The sequence below is a fragment of the Anarhichas minor genome, unplaced genomic scaffold (assembly GCF_050575085.1).
Source record: "Anarhichas minor isolate MPS153535 unplaced genomic scaffold, ASM5057508v1 ptg000026l, whole genome shotgun sequence".
NCBI lineage: Eukaryota > Metazoa > Chordata > Actinopteri > Perciformes > Anarhichadidae > Anarhichas > Anarhichas minor.
In genome coordinates, this window is record NW_027466472.1 from 11,463,686 (window position 1) to 11,483,954 (window position 20,269).

General features: G+C 43.2%; 2 protein-coding genes across 6 annotated transcripts in view; one reads left to right on the forward strand and one right to left on the reverse strand.

Moving 5' to 3' along the window:
* Positions 1–5,188: 5,188 nt before the first annotated feature.
* Positions 5,189–6,337, reverse strand: LOC142958865 (alpha-(1,3)-fucosyltransferase 4-like). Its single transcript, XM_076099853.1, has one exon. It carries the CDS (start codon positions 6,335–6,337, stop codon positions 5,189–5,191), a length of 1,149 nt encoding a protein of 382 aa, XP_075955968.1.
* Positions 6,338–12,387: 6,050 nt separating this feature from the next.
* Positions 12,388–20,269, forward strand: part of cux1b (cut-like homeobox 1b) — a 58,585-nt gene continuing 50,703 nt past the window's right edge. For 3 of the 5 annotated variants that reach the window (XM_076100054.1, XM_076100055.1, XM_076100051.1), the window contains exon 1: positions 12,416–12,570. In XM_076100054.1, the coding sequence (XP_075956169.1) occupies positions 12,508–12,570 (63 nt within the window). In that variant the 5' untranslated portion in view covers positions 12,416–12,507. Of the gene's footprint in view, positions 12,571–20,269 lie in introns of all 5 variants that reach the window. The other 2 variants (XM_076100053.1, XM_076100052.1) reach the window with 2 other exon arrangements.

The following is a 20,269-nucleotide window of genomic DNA, read 5'->3' on the forward strand; positions in this document are numbered from 1 at the left end:
GGTTTGGATGTGATATACTGGGAGATAGGCCTAATCGTGTCTTGAGTAATACACATATTTATGTAAGATGATGCATCTTAAATGCATTCAGGCTGGCTCCGTAGGGACTCAAGAGACAATCAGGCAATTGTGCCTCAGTTGCCATCATGATTAAACTAAACAGACAGGACATGTTTGCTTCCATGAAATCGAGCTCTCAAGTAAATGAAAGCTTCTCCTGGGATTTTGAGGTATCAAAATTCAGAGCAGATTTTTTTTCCTCCAATTAAAACCTTTCTCAGAATTCTAAAATAATAATCCTGTTAATTCAGAAAACAAAGCAATTTTCTTTTTTCTCCCTCAGCGGTTTCCCCCTGTGTTTCCAGTCTGTGTGCTGAGTTAAGCTAACCAGCTGCTACTTTTACCAAACAGACACGAGAGTGGTATTGATTCTCAATCCAAGCGAGAAAGCAAACCAATGTGTCAAACTTTTCCCTCCACCATCATTACCAGAAAAGAGATGGATCCGTCTGTATCTGTTGTTTCCAAACCGATTATCACATGTTATAGAGTCTACCTTTTAAATACTGTTTTGTTGTGTCTTGTGCATGTTCCGTTATCTTTTATACTAAACAATGTTCAGGTGTGCTTTGTTGTTTCATTTGCGAGACTCCGTGCTCAGCAGATATTTATCTGTGATCATTATTGAAGTAAGATTAAAGTCACAACAACAAAGGGATTCATTTGGTAGAGTCACCTCCTTGCTGCACATAATTAAGTTTACACTGCACACCGCAGCCTCACAGGGTGGGGAGACTATTTACAGGCAGAGGCTTCGCTGCTGCTCCTCCTCCTCTTCCTCTTCTTTTCATCCTTCTGGCTCTTCTCCTCCTTTCACTCCTGCTCTTTGTCCTCTCCGGGGTTGATAACGCAACACTAAATTCTCGTCGCCAAGGTTGCCAGTGACATCCAGAGGGAAGTTTGTAAACATCTGATTTACCTGCAAGCAGACAGGTAAAGGGTTTCTTGCACTTTTTCTTTCCCTTTTTCTGTCTTGTGATGATGAGGGCTGTCAGGTTTGCAGAGAGAGGGATCACACATGCGATTACATCTACAGACAAATACAGAGCTGGCTTTTGCCGTTTCAATTAGCTCATCAGAACAGGCAGATAAGTGCGGTTATGTATCATTGTCATATATTCCACTCTGGCCTCTTTAAGCACCCTTTCATCTGTGCTTTGCCTGCCTGTTTCTGTCTTACTCCTGATGTACCACCACCCCCACTCCTCCCCCTCCTCCTCCTCTGTCTCTCCCCTCTTGTTTTTCCTGTCTACTGAACAGAGACATGTTGATATGAGGCCCGCTTGCACGGCCACAAGGGAACAAGTCTCTGGTGCTTTTGATCAGCTGCAAGATCAGACATGTCCACGGCTCCCCCGCGTACACTCCAGTGACTGATCATGCAGTATAATGGGCAGGCACAGACGAACTAAAGATGCACACCCACACATGTTCTCTCTGCAGAACACATAAGCATGAGCACACACACACACGCATACATACATGCATACAAACACACACCTACATGTCTTGGCTCTGCTCACAGTGGGGTGGCTTGTTTGCTGGACACAAGGGAGCGAGAGCGAGAGAGATGGTGTGTGTGATTTCCCCTTTCTTGCCCTCTTTTTTTTTTTGCCTTTGACAGTAAGATGGATGATTGCAATCACAGGAGCCATCAGTGAGACAGAGTGGAGGTCTATGGGGCAGTGAGACACAGCCATGGGAAACCAGCCGTCAGATTACTGCACCGCGCTGCCATGGGAACACTGCACTGTTTATTTGTCTGGAGGTTTTGTTGTTTCATATGCATTTTCCTCTCTCTCCTCCCCCCCTCTGTGCGGGCCTTTTTGATGTACAGAGCCTGGAAGTTTCATTATAAAATATGTGTAGGGACAGAGAGGGAGAGCGTTTATGTTTCACAACATAGTAAGCCTACTGTAAGTCAATATGTCTCTTCAAACCAGGATAAATGTGACAGATTTCATAATGATTAGACTGGTCTCTTTGATCCCTGGAGAGAATGAGAGGCAGACTTTTCTTTCCCCAGTCAACGGATGTTTTTAAGAGAAACATCTGTTGCTGTATAAATGAGATTAGTGTGTCTCTCGCCAGGGGCCATGTAGGTTATGAATGGCACTGTTACTACAGAGGGGGTCTGGAAGAGAGCTGAGAAGGATCTTTGTAATAAGCTGTAGCTGGTAGTTAAAGGGTTTAAATCAAATTAAATTGGCTCAGATTCTGGGTATTCATCAGCGCTCACCTTCAACTTGTTCGACGGCTTCGCCACCGCCGGTACCTTTGAATCACTATCTCATATTGATACATCCAATATTTCACCTTGTTGCCAAGCAACAACTCACCTCATCCTCTGTAAACTTGTCAGCGCGTGACACGAGGTGATATTTCATCCTGCATGAGAGCAACAAGAGAAGAAGAATTACCGGTCCCATCTCTTTGACTTTGAATTAACTGTGATCTTTATTTCACTGACCAAGATAAGCGTTATCTGCATCCTGGAACTTTGGTAGTGATTTACGTTTTTTGTAGGCCTACTGTGCATGAAGTAATTAATTTATCTGATTGATAAAGTCCTGTGAGAGGCACCACAAGCCACAGAGCCATTTCTGTGGTGTCTGTGCAGACTGTGAAGAGAATCACACACTCAATCCTCCCCCAAGGACTCCTGTTGCTTCGAGGTCAAAGACCTTGAATGTGTTTCCTCGGGGTCAGCTCCAGACAAAAGACAGAAAAAACGCAGGTAAAGCTGTGAGTAAAAACTGTACAGAGATGATGTACAGAGATGATGCACACCGCACCGACTCACTTTCACATGATACTTTGTGTGTCATAACTGGCTTTTCTCTGTATTTTTTTGGTGAATGCTCAAATTGAATACAGAAAATGAAGACTATGTTCACACCAAGATTATAGTTTACTGTTTTCTTGTGTGAAATGTCTGTTTTTATTCACCAATTTCTTCAATCCAAGAAAAGTTTTTCCTTTGGGAGACAATAAAAGCAATGTTGAACTTTAAACTTGACTGAACCAAATGAATTTCACTTAAAACAATAACACAAACCAAACTAAAAACAAATATTTCAATAGTAATTCAGGTTCCCCGTCAAAGCCAAGTTACAGTTGTAGTGTAGTATACAAGAAATAATATAGTAAAACCCACTAACATAATACAATTAATCTATTTCATTAACCTTCATGTAACTACATTTTCAGCACTGTGCATGAAAAATATAAACACAAAACTCATAATAGATAAAGAAGCAAATAGATAAAATTGCAAATATATAAATCGGATGATTGACTGCACGATATTTACTATCAATTGGTCTGTATAACTAACCAGAAATGTCATTAAAATGGCAAGCAATAGGTTGTAATAGCACGTCAATGAGTGCAATAAACACAAGTATAGATATCCGCCTCTTACTATCATGTGAATCTTCTTTGTGATCAGATGAGCTCTTAAGAAACAATAAGAGGAGTTCCCCTCCTTTATTCACTACTAGGTCAACTGTCCAGACAATAGAGACTGTGCTGTATATGTGCTTCCCACGGCAGAAAGGTAATTTACTTAGAATGAGGACATGTCGAACAAGCTCCAGGTCATGTAGCGGATCTATATTTGAGAGTATAAAGAGTGATTTCACTCACAGTAACTCGATATGCTTATAACTCCCTCGTGTCCATGAATGGGATTATGACAGGGATGAGGGGTCTGGCTGTTCTGGCCGTCTGAAAGCATTATTGCTGATAGACGTCAGTGGTTTCAACAGCTGCTGAGGCGTCAGCTCATTATGGGGAGCCACAGTATTCACTGCCCTTGTGCCTGCAGGAAATGTCTCATTTGACAGTGTAAAGTGTTAATTCTGTGTCAGGGCACTAACTCAGAGGTGTAAATGTATATGATCCACATCACAGCTTCTGATTCTTATCATGTGACTCCTGAAGCGCACATGTGCTCCTCTTTCCCTCTCAAGGGTTCTCTCCCCTATTGCTGTAGCCTATAGTTATGACAATATATAAGAGATAGCAAAAACATCCATAAAATGAGAATGGCAGTGTAAATAGCAACGTTTGATGAAACAGTAGAGGGTGTGTGTGTGTGTGTGTTAGTACAGCTGTCTTGCTCTCTAACAAGTCATAGAAGTATGAACAGCACTGAAAAGACAAGGTTTGGGGTCTAACAACCCGTAAAAAGTTGTTCGGGGTTGTGTTGCAATCAAACGTTCAATAATGTGCAGACACAAAGCATTGCTCGGGGTGCTATTTTGGTTGTTGCGTCGCTACTACAACACAAGCATCAACCATGTTAACAGCTGATAGCAGATCAGATCCAGGGTGATTAACATGATTTAGTGCGAACCCCTCAGAGCGATCAACGGGAAGGTATTTGTAACCCTCTGAGATATTGAGATAACTCTCAATAACGATTCATGTCTGGAGATGTTTTTGCGTCCCTGAATCAAACACACACATGTTCACACACCTCAAACCTCAATCAATTTACCATACCTGTCTTTTTGTGTTTTAATCAGCTATCCAAATCATAATTTCTTGATATCACTGACGTCCTCTTTTCAAAACAATGTGTTTCATACCTTTCAAGCCCTGGTTTACATTTCACTTCCTTGTAAAAAGGTAAAGATGTAAAACTTGCATGAGATAATGTATCACAGTTAACAATCAACTTCTAGTCAGCATGACACTAAAGTTGAAAGGATTATGGAATTATTAATTGACCAACAGAAACATTGTTTACTGTGATGAATCATCTGACGTCTTGTCTTCGCAAGCTCATTTTCTTACTGTAATGCAATCAGTGGAGACCATGACAAACAATGTAAAAGTTAACTTGAGTGCAAAGTTCACAAGCAGCTGAAGATGAGATGAGAGTCCACTTTAAACTTTGAATAAAACTAATTTTACTCTGATAGAAAGTAAGACAAAACACAATCAAAATCAGTCAATATTGTGTAATTCTCAATATTAAACTAAAGTCATATAAATGAAATGAAATCAACAGTCTCACAAACAACCATGGTTGCTGATAATTGAATGTCTGTTGTAAACTTTTGGCTGCTGGTGGTCAGGCGAGCAGTTCTCTCAGTTCAGTTAATGCCTGAGATGATTTTCACGAGTGAAACCATCGTGTCAAGTCTTGGACCACATCGGTCCGGCCTCTGGTCCTCCTCACCGCCCTGCAGGCCGTACAGTAGTGGTGAGCCCAGAAGCTGGGCTGGTACACACTGTAACTCCCCCTCCAGTCCAGGTGCCGCCTCAGCTGGGCCGGGTTGTGCCTCAGCATCAGCAGGTACCGGGCCAGCCCTCGCACTGTGGAGAAGTCGTCCACGTGGATGAAGGCCTCAGGGGGCAGGAAGCGCTCATAGTTCTTCCTGGATGGACCTAGAACCACCGGGACAGCACCGGCCTGCACCGCGTTCCACAGCTTCTCCGTGATGTAGTCTGTGTGCTGGGAGTTCTCCAGCGCCAGGTAGAACTGGTACCGTCCCACCAGCCGCACCACGCTGCCGCCGCCGCTGTCCTCCGGTACCGGCCGGCCTGAGCGCCCGAACACATCCACCTGTACGTACCGCCGGAGCTGGTAGTAGAGGGACACGCGCGCATGGGACTCCGACCAGTTGCTGATGACCCAGGCCAGGAGGCGGGGCCGGAGGAGGTGTGAGCGCGAGGGTGCGCGGAGCGGTTGCGCAAAGCGGTTCTGGAGACCCTTGGTTCCGCGTTCACGGTGGACTAGATACCCGTACGGCAGGAAAATATCTGAGTCCGTCCGGTAGGTCATCGTGAGGTTGAAATAGTCCTCAAAGAGCCACAGTCTGTGTGTGTGCGTGGGGGACTCGTAGTTCATCCATATCCACTTTTGTGCGCGTGGCCGCGGTTCCGGTGGCAGCTCAGCGGCGCCGGTGGCAACGTCGCGGTGGTGAATAATCACAGCGTCAGCCCGCGGGTACGCGCTCCCCTCGTCGGTGAGCGTGCACCCGCCAATCTGAAAGAGCTCAAAGCAGTCCGGAACTTTGCGGTACCGACCGAACGGATGCGTCCAAATCAGGAGCGTCACCTCGCTGTTGTCCTCAGCGAAAGACGGTTCTAGTGCGAGCGGGTCCGGTAAGTAGAGCAGGCAGACTCCCACGACGAGTAGGAAACCGACGGCGGCCACGCACACGTAGGAGCAGGTCTTTCTGAGGACAAGCAGGCCCACGCCACCTTTCTGCTCCCTGTCTGCCCGCTGAGCTGTGGTCGTGGAGCGGCCCGCTGCTCCCATCGACGCCCTTCACTCTGCAGCCCCCGCCCCCCCCCCCCTCCCCTAAGTCCAGAAACCTCTACAGAATCAGTGTCTTTGTCCAGAACGTAGGCCACCAGACTCGGCCTAACTACTTCAAACTTTCTCAGGAAATGTAGCTAGAAGACATAAACCGTTGCAGCCTGCGGACACACCTTAGGGTCCTGTAGTTGGACGGTCCTGCCTTACGCGTCATTGTGCCGGGTGAGATAAGGAGTGCAGATAACATTAGGTCAGATAGTCTGACAATGGCGCCACTAGTAGCTACGCGACAAGCTTCTCCGTCGCATTGTTGTCCTATCTGCTCTCCTCAACAGAGTCAAATAAAACATTTGCACTCGTGCTGTTTGCTCTCAAGCATTTTGACGTGGCAGCGTTAGTCCGGGTTCTTGTTACCGGTGAATGGGGCTTTTGTGCGGCCGGCCTGCCTCCCTGGGTAAACAGCAGGGCGCGGCGTCCTGCTGATGAAGTGAGCAGAGGTGATTTTTGTGAAGCACAAGGCATATTTTTCGTTTAGCTTGTAAATCACTCTGAAGCATAGACTGTTATTTTAAGGTTGAGATATAGGGTTTGGAGAATATACAACACTGGAGCCTACTTTTAGAGGGATAGCGATATTAAATTAATTAGTGAATAATCCCTCGTATCTTATTGACTAATGACTCATCATTTTGTCAAGATAATAAAGCATGTTTATTTGTCCCCATATAAACGCGTTACACGTGTCCTCCACCACTAGGTGTCTCCCTACACAAGCACAAGGCCACCCTGAGCATGTGCTGTGTACTGACATTGGGATTTGGGATGTTTAATTTAACCAATGAATAAACATCTCAGCTGGAAATTAGGCAGGCAGCAGCGAGGCTTTGAGAAGGTTTGTCTTGAATGTTTTATTTATTAGATATGACCCAGCATTGCGACACCAGCTAACTTAATAAATGACTCACAGTTTTAATTTGTTGATCTAACAACAAATACAGGAATAATAAAAACACAAGTCTCCAGATAATGACTCATTACTCTCTGTGAAAAAGGGATCAACTGTCCAGGTTGTTGATGTGTGAGCGCCTTCTGATCAAAACTCATGAAAAAATGATGAGGCGGCGGGGTTGGAAATCCTGCACTGTGTGTTGTCTCTGATCTCTGGTGGGCAGGAAGAACACGGCGTGGCTGGGACAACATTATTCCTCCCCACAGACACAGAGCATGTCATGAAGTGTGAGTGGGGGAAAAAAATGGCAGACGAGGAGGAGTGGGAGGAGATGAAGCAAGAAGCATGGGTGTCTCCACTGGGTCCTCCTCCTTCCTGTTACATCCATTCACTTTTCTTCACCGTGGAGCAAGAAAAAAAATCTCTTTGTGTGTCTGTGTGCGTGCATATATGTGTGACTAGTTATCCCCATAAGAGGTTTTGTATTCTTCCTGCATTATTTATCCTCCCTTTCATCTGAACAGTTCTATTTTCAGCCAATCATTTAATGTCCTGCCCGGGGTTATCTTGTGTTGGGAAGAAACGCAGCAACCTCATAAGTTATGGAGACATGGTGAGGCTCAAGCATTATACACACATGTATGTCTTTCCACAGAAATAGCAGAGGTGGCTGAGGTCGGGAAGTGACACATGGGAATGGGTTTTGTTTGTCTTCTTTCAGTTTTGTTTATTCAAATCCGTTTTTTTTTTTAGTCAGCACAAAACCAAGCGAATGTTGCTGGAAATATGCTATAATTAAAGTTGCACTGATTGGTGATATGGAGACATTTTGTTCCGCTCAAAGTACAGCCAGCGTCACGCAGAAAGCCTGGCATTTATGTGCTCCAGTTTTTTCGCATCTCTCTAGAAAATAACTTTCTTTTATTTGTTTTTGCATACCTTGAGTCTCCACAGAGTGATCAATATCTCGTCTTTCTCGGTTCGATGTGGGACATCTCGGGTCATTTTATATGAACAGTGTCAGCCATCTTTAAAGGAATAGGGGATGAAACTTCACCTTTTAGTGGTATTATAGGTAAAAAAAAACTACACTTTTTCTCTAGCTTTGTACATTCTCCAAGCCCTTGTTTACTGCTACCTTCCTGTTAGTCAGTGGGGCTACCACTGTGTATTGGTATGTGTTTGTGTGAATCATACCAGCTCAGAGTGAAGCATTCAGGTTTTTGATGGGACCCCCAGGTCTTCACTCATCTTCCCTATTGATTTTCTCTTGCTTTCCTCTCTGCTCTCCCAGGGGATGGGATGTCTCAATTGGTCCCGGACCGGAGAAGGGGAGCGTGAGCGATAGACAAACAGATAGAAGTAGAGGGAAAGAGAGAGAGGAGGAAGCAGAAGGAGGGGCCTGCGAGCTCCCTGATCACAGAGGCCCTTGCTGACCCCTGACCGTGATCATGACCTCGGAGGTTACCCCAGAGGTTAGAGGTTGTGTGAAAGTGCCACCGCGGCGATTCACTCCACTGCTGGGTGATGATGATCTTATGCAGCCTCCCCAGCCTGTCTGACATGATCAGTGTTGCTCTCTGCCTGCAGCTCCCAAGGGCCACGCATCCATCTCTAACCCGGCCACACAGGGCCCGCTAAAAGCACCTTGCAGGCAGAGTCAATGAGCGGGAGGAGAAGCGACACAAACAGAGAAAAAGTGGGAACGCTAAAGGACAGAATAGCTGTTTTATTTTCTACCCTGTAGCACTGTCGACAATATTGGATCGAGTTGTATAATGGCACCGACACAAAAAATGTGTGTTTACTTCTCTGTGTTTAAACTTTAACCAAACGTACATGAACTGATGAGGCTTTTTCAGAGGCTAAATCTGTGGGCATCAACATGTTCCTGCTGCTGTCCTTGTCAAGAACAATTTAGGCTGTTTTATTCCCCCCTGCTCTCTAATTGTAACATAAAATGTAATAAAAAGACAAGCGAGGGAAAAAAAACCCTCTTAAGTCATTCATGCCAGACGTGCATGAGCGTCTGTAGCAGGAACATGATAATTTGTAGGTGGATTGATAACTCTGACTCTTACTTGTTCTGACTAACACCGTGTACCCCCTGCTGCTTCAAAGTAATCCAGAGCCGAGTGAAGCTTCTGTCAAATCCTTGTGGAGATACTGTGTGCTGAAATTCTGAGCGTTTGAGAAGAGCGCCTGGCAGTGCAAAATCAACTGATTTGTAATGTTCACAGTGAAGTCTGTATTTAGATAATTTTATATAAAGAAATACGGATATCACTGGTAGTCGAATGTGAAGCAGAATTAAACTAAAAGTCAAAGATCTCAGGTCACATTATAGAATCAGACTATGGTGTCAAAGAAGAGAAAATGTTTTGTCCTTAATGTGTTTTACGTTTCAGTGTATGATGAATTTTAAGGCTGTACTTTAGAGTGCAATGTCTTCTATTTTCTGATGATTTATGTTGGACGGACGATTATAAAAACAATGTGAACTGTTTTTAAAAAGGGAAAATGTTTCCTTTGTTTGCTGTCTAATATTAATGGAAGAAGTTATATTCTTGTTTCACCACTGCAGCAGTGTTTTTGGTGTCTTGTGGGCTGGGCACTTGTATGTGCATGACACAATAAATAACAGAGTAACTATCCCCTGACAGTATTTAAAACTTTTACTTCCAAAGAATAAAGTTAAAAGTCAACATTGTTAAATAGACATAAAAAGAATCTCAACACAAAGACCATGCATTTTGGAGTCACTTTTGGACGTTATTAGTTAATGATAAAATATTGTTGAATACTTTTCATTTCAAGGTAATACCAGCCCCATAAAAATAGATGTCGTTCCTTTTCGTTGTGTGTTTTCTTTGTGTAGGGTATGTCTATACAAATAATGGACACACTGCAATGCTACTAAACCTGTAGGGATTAACTCAGACCTGTATTTCTGGTTTGGCTTAATGATAGGTAGCATCACAAGTCATGTTGGCCCGGCCAAGGAAACACTGATTAACATGGCGGAAAGGGAAAAAACGAGAGGATTTAACACAGGATTCATGGGTTCATATGCAGTATTTTGTCTGAAAAGTATTCATTATGTATCTCATAGTGCAGAGCAGTTGCTCATATATTTTTTGTATAGAGAATCATGATAAAGAAATCATAGTATCTCCTTTAAAGCAGCTCTTGCTATGTTATTAAGAGTAATACAGTACATTTTATTAAAGGCATGTGACTGGGGGTCATGGCCAGTCTTTAATTCGCTTTAACATGTTTATAAATGAAGTATGAAATAAGGCAAAAGCCATTGAGGCGACACGTCAGTTGAGCACTGAGCACCATTCATAGTGCTGAAGGAGGGAGACACAAACGGCTTCAAATCAAATCAAGTAATGACCTGAAAGTCGAGCTCATTCAAAGCACAAAAATGCCCACCGTTGTGCAGTGAAAGAGCCGTGATTATCTATGGCAAATTCTTGTGTTATTTATAGTGAATGCAATTAAAGTGCAATGACTGAAGAAATGAAAATGATTGTTGAGAAAAAAAACGATATAAAATATTTATTTAAGAAGGCTGTACCCTTTGAGCATTAAAGAAAGAAAAACAACAACTCCAAAGCGTGAATGCAGGCGTTGATTTTTTCCCCCCACACAGCCAAGGCCCCACAACACACTCGACAAGTCACATTTTGAGAACCCACAAAATGCTAAAAATAAATAAAACAACGCACAAAACAGATGTGTTGCCCTGATAAACTTGAGCAGCTCGACTCCGGTTTGCAGAGCAACTGGAGGCTGCAGCTGAGGCGTGGTGTGTTTGAAGGTGCTCAAACGGCACAGTTTGACGCAGGAATTTAGGGCACTCCGTACAGACATACAGTGTAATTAGAAATTCTTTGTACATCCACAAGCTTCGGGGGGGGTCAGAGGACATGGTCAGCAGCGGTGACGCCTCGGGAGCAGCCAGGGATCAGTGTGTGTTGCTCAAGGTCACTTCAACAACAGAGATGTATGCGTACTGACACTAACCACTGGGCTGCCCTGCTGTGGCAATGATTTGACTGGATTAACAACACAACAATCTTAGTTGATTAACTAATCTGATTAATATATATGTAGCAAAAGAATGCCTTTAAGGAGTATACCAGGCTTATTTTCATATTCATATTATAGTGAACTGAGAAGAGCATGAACTTGGAAATAAGTCCACTCCATCTTTTACTCCTTCTTAAATGGCCAAGTTCAGCAGGTTCTCAGCAGCTCTGCTTTGTCCTATATGCTGAGTGTGTGCACTAGATGCACCGTGTGAATCAGGAATAACATGAATACACCTATCATGAAACTTAAGTTATTGTGGTTCGTTTGTGTTATTGATTAGAGTTGAATGTTTTGTTTGAACAATTTAGAAATTAGATTATATTTCCAGCAGTCCTAATCAATGATTTACATTTTTATTTTTTATCTTTTTATTGCAATTGCCCTACACACATCCTTAATGGAACAAAACAAAAAGCCTTTCACTGGGATTACTCAACAAAACAACAAATACGATGTAGTATTCATGAATTAAATTCAAGTTTTTTAATTATTATTAATGCAGCTGTAACAGAAAATTGACTGTTAGTTTGAGCATATGTCCAACATGGGAAAAGAAATCCTAACAATCGACTTTTTATTTCTAAATCTGACAGCCATGCAGCTTTTGGAGGAGCAATGATTACATGTCGGTCTACATTATCTCCTTGCACAACTCCACACAGCTCAGAGGACACATTGCTCCTGAATGCTCTCCTGGTGGGATTTTTTTTTCTTTTTTCTTTTTTAGATATGGCTTCCAAGTAGCCTCCTGGCATTATTTTTGTATGATCTTTGCTCTCCATAAAGCAGAGAGATCACACAAACTACAACATCCAACGTGGACTCGTCTGGCGCTCACAATTTCGTGTGTTTCAAGGTAAATAACATGAAGAGTAATTTAATGCCAATTCGCTTATTTACCTGTAATATTTGGATGTTGATAAAAAGCTATTTAAGCAATTATAATGGCGTTATTAAGGCAACACTCCTGTGAGCCGACTCCGTTCCGTACACCAGCTGTTACCCGGCGGAGCGGTGGGAGTGATCCGGTCCTGGTGTTCCGGCCGCCCGGTCCTCTCCACTGAACTCCAACCCCCGCGCTCTCTATCAGCATCTCATTCCTGTTTCAATATGTCTCAAGATGGCGGCCAATGCAGGATCGATGTTTCAATATTGGAAGCGCTTTGACTTACAACAACTACAGGTCAGTTCAAGCCCCGTTTAACTCGCTTTTCCTCTCTTCTCTTCGGCTGTCTCGTCTCCCTTCGGCCGCTGTGTTTCGTGTTTTTTTCCGCGGTCGTCTCGTAGGTGTTTCGGAAGAGAATTCAAGACCTCTTCCTCACATTGATGAAAGTGGCTCTCTCGCTGATCAGAAATTGATCCTCTTTGTTCAATTCAACATCGATCGGACACTGCAACTGGGCAAAGCCGGGGCGACGCCGCGGGGATGCGCCGAAATAAAAACAAAACGGCGGGGCTTTGGCGAGAAGCTCTCGGTCGGCTACCTTTTATTGCGTGTTCTTCAACTTTTACCGGAGCGAGTAGCCGTAGTTAGCCCGACGCTTAGCCGCTGGAAGGTTGGATAATTTGGGGGAAAAAATAAGTGCGACTCATTATACGGTGGCGCTGTGGTGACACCGACCAGCAGCTCAGACACACGCACACGGAGCCGCTTTGCGTGTGTTTTTCTGCCTTTCTCTCTCAAATTTGTAAGTTTAGTTGGACGCGAATGAAAACATTGGAAACCTTATCGGCTAACGGTTTCGGAGCAGTTTATATTGAAGTCGTGTCCGTGATTATGGTTCAATGTAGATCAACTCGGCCGTGTTTTTCTCTCGGTTTCCCCTGACTGCAATTATACACTGTGAGGCTTTTTTTTTTTTTTTTACACAGACATTGCCACGTCTGTGGAAGTGGACGGGACGGGACAGTGTTTTGTTGACGCGATGCAATTAATATAAAAAGATAGTAGAAATATGAAAGAGCGTGACCTTGTTGATTATGATGAACTCCAGAAATGTCCCAGCCTCACGCACGCCACTAATCTCGGCGTGCACGAGAGGAGATCCACGGCACAGTGGAGGATATGAGGGGAATATTTGGGCCTATTCAGTGTGTGTGAATATGACCAGTGTATATTAGAGCGTGTTTGACCTATCACAAGACATGTAGACAATGGCACTGTTGTGTTTCTCCCGTGGCATTTAACGTGCATTGCTGAATTTCAAATCACAAATGATGAATATTAGTGGCCCAGTCGACGTCGTCATTAACATAAGATTGCATTAATGTAGGCTGGCCCCAATTGTTCATACATGATGTTGTACATGGCACAGGCTTGGGATTTAAACTTTTATTTAGGTCATGATGCCCCTATGACTGTGGAGACAAAAGGACAGTGAACAAGTCTTCCCAGCGGGCTTTGTGTTGCACTTATGCCACATCATCAAGGCTTCACTTCTCCTATTTATTTGATCCTGGTTGGTCCTCCTACTCGTGCCCCCTTGTTCATGCATTATGTAAAAAATAAAAAACAAAGAAAGAAAAAATTGCGACTGCTTTCTCTTTTCTTTGCTCACAATCTATCTCATACCCCCAGCCCCCAATCTCCCTCACCCCCTCCCCTCCTTTTTTAATTTTTTTCCCCCCTCTCTCTCTTCTTTGGCCCTTCACCCTGCTTTCACCCATTTCGCCCCGTCTGAACTGTCGTGTGTGTGTGTGTGTGTGTGTGTGTGTGAGAATTTGTCTGAGATCGGTCTTTTTCGTGGATTGACTGCCAGCACGGACAGTGAAGGCACTGCCAGCAGCCAGGACATGAAAAATGCATCGCATAAGTTTGTGATAAGGCCCTGGGTAATTATGGCAAAGGCCCCTATCACAAGTGATTAGTCAGGACAGTGAATCTGAGCGTGTGCAAAAAGCCTGGCGGTTGGCAGGCCTGTCTGCAGGATAGGAATCAGTTGGAGCTTGTGTGTGTGTGTGTGTGTGTGTGTGTGTGTGTGTGTGTGTGTGTGTGTGCGCAGAACTGCTCAGAACATTCACTGTCTATTATTGATGACATCTTATTTACTCTCCCTCCCACTGAGAGGCTCCTAGAGGAAAGCCTTCAGAGAAGAACTGGTTTTTCTTATCTGTTTTCTGAGGATAATGCCGGGTTAGTATGATATGATCATGATCTACACACATGGCCTTGTCAGCCAATTGCTTTCTCGTTTTGCTTCCTCCTTGTGATCCAATGGACAGTGTAGAATTCAGTCTTTTTTTTTTTTTGTCGGGGGCGAAGCACCAGCGAAGTAATGTTTTCCTTTCTTTTTTATCTTTTTTTTTTTTTTTTTTTGTTCCGTTTGATGATGAAAATCCAACCCAACCTAGATGTCTGTAGCTTTGAGCCATCATAGCGTCGACTCCTCAGGCTCCGACTGCTGATGTTCATTAAAATCCTATTTGATCAGCGAGTCCCAATCCCTGTGTGAGAAACTAGCTAGGTGGTTGTTACAGGACAGAGAATGCTTTGAAACAGCACAGCGAGCTGTTAACTTGTCTTTTCTGCATCCCCCCCCCCCCCCCCCCCCCCATACACACACACACACACACATACACACACCACCACTACAAACACAAATGGGTGCAACAGTGATGCTTTTAGCAAGGTCTCACACACTTGCAAAATGGATCAGCGATTCAAGAGATGATGGCAGGGTGACAGTGAATTACAGATGGAGGAGGTTTTAACGTCTGTAATCCCTGTCCGTCCATTACAGAGTTGAGTTTCTTTAGAGGGGATCATCACTCTTCTCTCCCGTTGTTTTTTCCCTTTTTTTTTTTTTGACCCAGTCAAGCAGTTTGCTGGAACATTGTGTGTCTACTTGAGAGATTGCGCTTCATTACAGGCCGGCCTTTTAAAAGATATGAGCGAATGGCTGAGCCTAAACCTAGCCTATAGTTTATATTTTTCTGTGTAAGCTCTGGAAATTAAGAACAGACCTTTCTGCTGTACACAATCCCCAATTTAGGCCTAATAGCCTACATCTCACCTCGTAACATTTCCTGGAACAAAGCACCCTCGAGCCATTTTGAAAAATAGTTCACTTTGTTAGTATACAGCTAAATAGTGACTTATGTGAAAACGCATCTAGACCTCGTTCTTATTCACCACCTCCTTAATGAGCAAATTTAGGAAAAAGGTTTTTTTTGGTAAGCTGAGCCCAGAGCTGTGGTCAGTGGCAACCTGAGTGGTTTAAATCTCTCAGCGACTTGCCCGCTGTTGTCTGGAGGAGTTTTAGCGTTAATTTATGAGCTGGTTGTCTGAACTCACTGGTGGGATATTTTTACCCCTCTGTTGCTGCACAGGCTGGGGGAGCACAGAGGAAGGGGCATCACGTCATGCTTTTACTGTAGCCAACCGCTTCTCTGCCCGGTGACAAAACCTGGCATTGGGACTGAGGTTTCACTGTGTGTCGGTGGGTGGTGAGCGACTAAGCATGAGTCAGAGTACGGGACGAGTGCATGTCAGGTCTTTTGGTCTGCCCTCGGTCTACTTTGGTCAGGGCTATGTCATCCCACTTTCTAAGACGTCCCAGTGTATCCTCATGGACGACTGAGAGGAATGTGGAAAAAAAAAAAAAAAAAGAAGAAACTTTTCTTCATCTACCTTATCGGTGGCTAATTCTCACTGGAGGCCCCCTACTCCCCAATTCCTCAGCGATTTATTGTACGTCACACTCGGTGCTCAGTTTCCTCGCCCTCTCTCTGCTTTTAGGAGTGCCTACACTACACGCAGTTTATCCCATTTAATACAAAAAAAAAGTAAATGCGTTTTTAGTCTCGAGTTAACCAGAATATTTCATTAAAACATTTCTTCCCCTGCATTGTAAAATATATTTTGACCAATGTCATCCGATGTTTGAAGAAAAGATAAAAAGCACTTAACAGAAGTCTAAAAATAGGGCTATCCAAACAGATGGAGTCAGCAGCTAATGCAGGCTTTTTGTGAAAGTGTGTGAAAAAGGACACGTTTCCTTATAAAAGCTGAAGGTGTGGAGGTCTCTGCTCAGGATAAAAATATCACATCAATGTGTTTCTTTCCACAATTTGTCATTTTAGATTCGGCAGCACTGAAACATTTAACATGCTGCGTTTCATTTGAACCACCTGTAGTTCCGACGGTCGGAATGTTAATATGAAATGCAAATATATAATAATTTCGTCCCTCTTTGTACAGAGTAGAAATCCCTTATAATTAAGGGTGTAATACTTTTTTTTTTTTTTTTTTTACCCCAAGGAAACAGTTTTTTGTTTTTATTTAATTCGTAAATTGAAAATACTTATATTATATACCGAGATGGCCTGAAAAAGCTGGACCAACCTTACCGACAGTAGAGTTACTGTTCGTTGACTTTAATGTGTTCTTACACTATGAAACCAATCCTCACAACACATCTCACCACAGACGTCGAGGCAAATTTAATTAGCAGTATTCCTTCACAGGCCGATCGTAGACATCACAATATGTAAGAAGGGCCTACAGCGGATGTGAAATGCCTGCGACTGCCCTAATTCTTTAACTTTTTAACTTTGTCTGCTACTCTGAAACATATTGAGATACTTTTCAGTTTGAGTACACAAGTTAATCCCTATGAAGAAGCCATAACAGTTTGAGATGCAATTTCTATACATCGGGCACGATTAATTATCGCCCAATAATGGGGAAATGTATTATTCCGATAAAGAAATTATACCCAATAAATTATCGGCTGATGATACAAAGCCAAATTGCTTTTAAATGAATCAAGTGCATACCTCCTATATACCTATACCTCCTGTATCCGCACACGCCGATACAGGAGGTATAGCGGTATGCCAATAAATACAAAGAAGAAGAAGAAGAAACGCAGCATGCTGACTTAGAGAGCCAAACATGTCGTTGCCGGTGTGGATGTTTTTCACTGTTTCAGAGGAAGACACCATGATTGCAAATGGCAATACAAAGAAATAAAATGGCAATAGGAAGAAATAGTAATGGAATATTCAACCCTCTTTCTTTTGCACACTACAGGTGTGCATAAACTACAGATTGTGAACTTCTTTTTATCTGTTTTCTATAAGCAGGTAATCATCGGTTATTGGTTTCTGTAGAAAAAGATCCATAGACACCCCCCCCCCCCCCCCCCTCCCCCAAACAACCAGTAACAAGAGCACAAGGGGCTGTTTCCAGAGACCTATTTTCAAGTGGCAGGCATTATTTACAGACCCACTTGGCGTCTCTCTCACCTACGGCATCATAGAGTTTCAACGTATCTCGTGACAGAAGCATCCATTATTCTGCTGATCTGTATTCCAGCAGAGAGAGCTCGGCCTTCAGTGACTGGACACTTCTCTTCAGGCTCACGTTGGAGCGTACGGCTGTTTCCACTTGTAAGTTTTGGGGATAATGCCCACTTTATTTTAAAACTCGAGCGTACACTTGAAACCGCGTCTCCGAGGCCAATCTAATCTTGTGTAGTCTATTATTCATCTTGTAATACTAAGCCTGAGATTTTCAGTAAACACAAATCTTTTATTCCTAAGGGGGGGAAAGATGTCCGTTGTTGTCTATAGTTGGTTGGTAAAGGAAGAAGTGGGCTTAGATCCAGTCTCATACGAGCAATAAAACACACTAACACTCTTTTGTTCTTATCTTTTTGCTCGTCTTCCACATGTTTTCTGCTATCTCACCTCCATCAAGGTGCTCTAGTTTAAAAGTGCCAGCTTTTTATTAAATAGTCAATAAGTGTTGGTTTTCATAGGAATGTGATCTACAAATAATTAAACTTTATTGGTCACACGGTGTAATAAAGTTAGGCTGCAGCTATCCATTATTAGAGCTGCAACTTATTATTGATTAATCTGCAAATTATCTTCTCAATAATTGTCTCCTAAAACTAAAAGATAGTCTTTATAAAATGCAGGAAAGCACAACTGAGCAGTTGGAACCCAATGACTTGTTTTTACTAGAAAAACAGCTCAATCGATTGTAAAAATAGTTGCTGATTAATCTTCTGTCATTTATTACATTTTTCAGTAATACATCATTCTCTCCTGTATTTTCCACACTCCAGAGTCATTTCTCACACGCAGTACATGAGGATTAGAGTTAAGAGAGGAAACCTAAGAAATGTGTGGTGAGAATAACTTTGAATAATGACAACTCTGGTGAAAAATCGACTCGAAGCAGCCGAGGAAATCTGAGCTTTAAAAAAAAAAAAAAAAACCATTTGATTGGTTGTTAAGGTGCAGATTTCTGATGACCCAGCAAGTCGGGTCTGGGACGAGATTTGCAGTGTATTTTGGGGGGAGCTAAACAAGATGTTAACATGGAAACATAAACAGAGGCAATGGACCAGAAAACGAAACGGAGTCCCATTTCCACAAGGTACCACAATGTGATAATTTAGACCAACTGCAGACGGTCACACACTGGGAGCCAGTGTTCACAGCCTTTTTGACGGGTTTGGCTGAGCGCTCTGCTGAGTTTGAAGCTAATGCAGAGCTTCCATTTTGTTCAAACGTGTCCCTCCGCATACGCCGGCTGAAATGTGTTTCTGTAGCGAACACACTGTGGCCTTCAGCGTCTGTGGCCAAGCTATCGGTGAGCCAGTTGCCCTCCCTAATTTTAGTGTTGGTTATCAAGGAGCCTGGGCTAAATAAGGCCCGATTTGCAGACCTCATCCCACGCCAACCTATGATTCCAGTATCCGTGTCCCGTTAGATCATTGACCATAGGTATTGAATTCTAATAGGCCCATTGCTGTGTCCTAATGGCCTGAGTATTGAATTATGATATTGGCAAGGGCTGATGGCCTCCGGATTGAATTATGATATTGGTGTGCTGGAGGCTAATGGTTCTTGGCATTGAATTATGATATTGGTGCACTTTGACGGTGTAGGGATTGAATTATGATATGGCCTGCTATCTGCTAATAGCTCACTCTGTGTAATTTTCAATGTCAATCATGGCTTTAGTAGCGGGATCCATAGCCGGCCTACAGGCCCAACCCATCAGTCCTGTCAGATGGGAACAGCCTTCAACCTTTAGCCTCCGTTCTCACTCCAATTTCTGTTACTCTCTCTCTCTCGCTCTCTCTGTTCTCAAGGAGTTTGTGGTTTGCTACCGCAGGAATTTTAGGGTTTTGTGTGAACAATCAAAGATGAGCAGTTTGCTGTTTAATCCCCTCATTTAGCTTTGAATTAAGGGGAACAAACTGTCACCTGCCATCCTTCTATTGCGGTTCAATTTGTCCTATTGCCGGTTTTCCGTTAAAATAGGCCTAGTAGTTGCTATAACGATAAGATGATAAGTTTGATGGTTTAATGTGTGTGGATTTGGCATTTTCACACACCATTTTGTGTTATACGGCGCCCTAATGTCAAAGTGCTGGAATCGTAATGGCTCTGAATCTGAGCTGACTTTGTTTCCGTTAGTGTCCACACCTTTGCAGTGTTTATGTTGAGCTCATTCCCATTTTGGTAGTTTAAAACCACCAGAGCTGTGATGGTTTCTGCTGCCAGCTCACAGAGTAAATGGACGGCCTGCTTCTGTGTCAGCCCTCTAAAAATAACACAGACTGCCGGCTGGGCTCAGCAGAAAACTACCACCGATTATGATGATTCAAGTACCCTGTATTCACAGGTGTGTACAGTCGGACGTAGTTGGTTTATGCTTAACAAACTGTTCTCTGCGTTCAGTAAGATATTCTTTAGTTTTACGTCATAGGTTGGCGAACTTTGCCCGGTCAGAGGAACTGAGTGGAGGAAGTGTACTCACTGAGGTGTAATCATTTAAGGAAAGACCATCTCTTATTTTGGTGTATTGAACCCAGACTATTGGTTTGCTTGATTTACTATGTTAAATTGTATTGGGGATC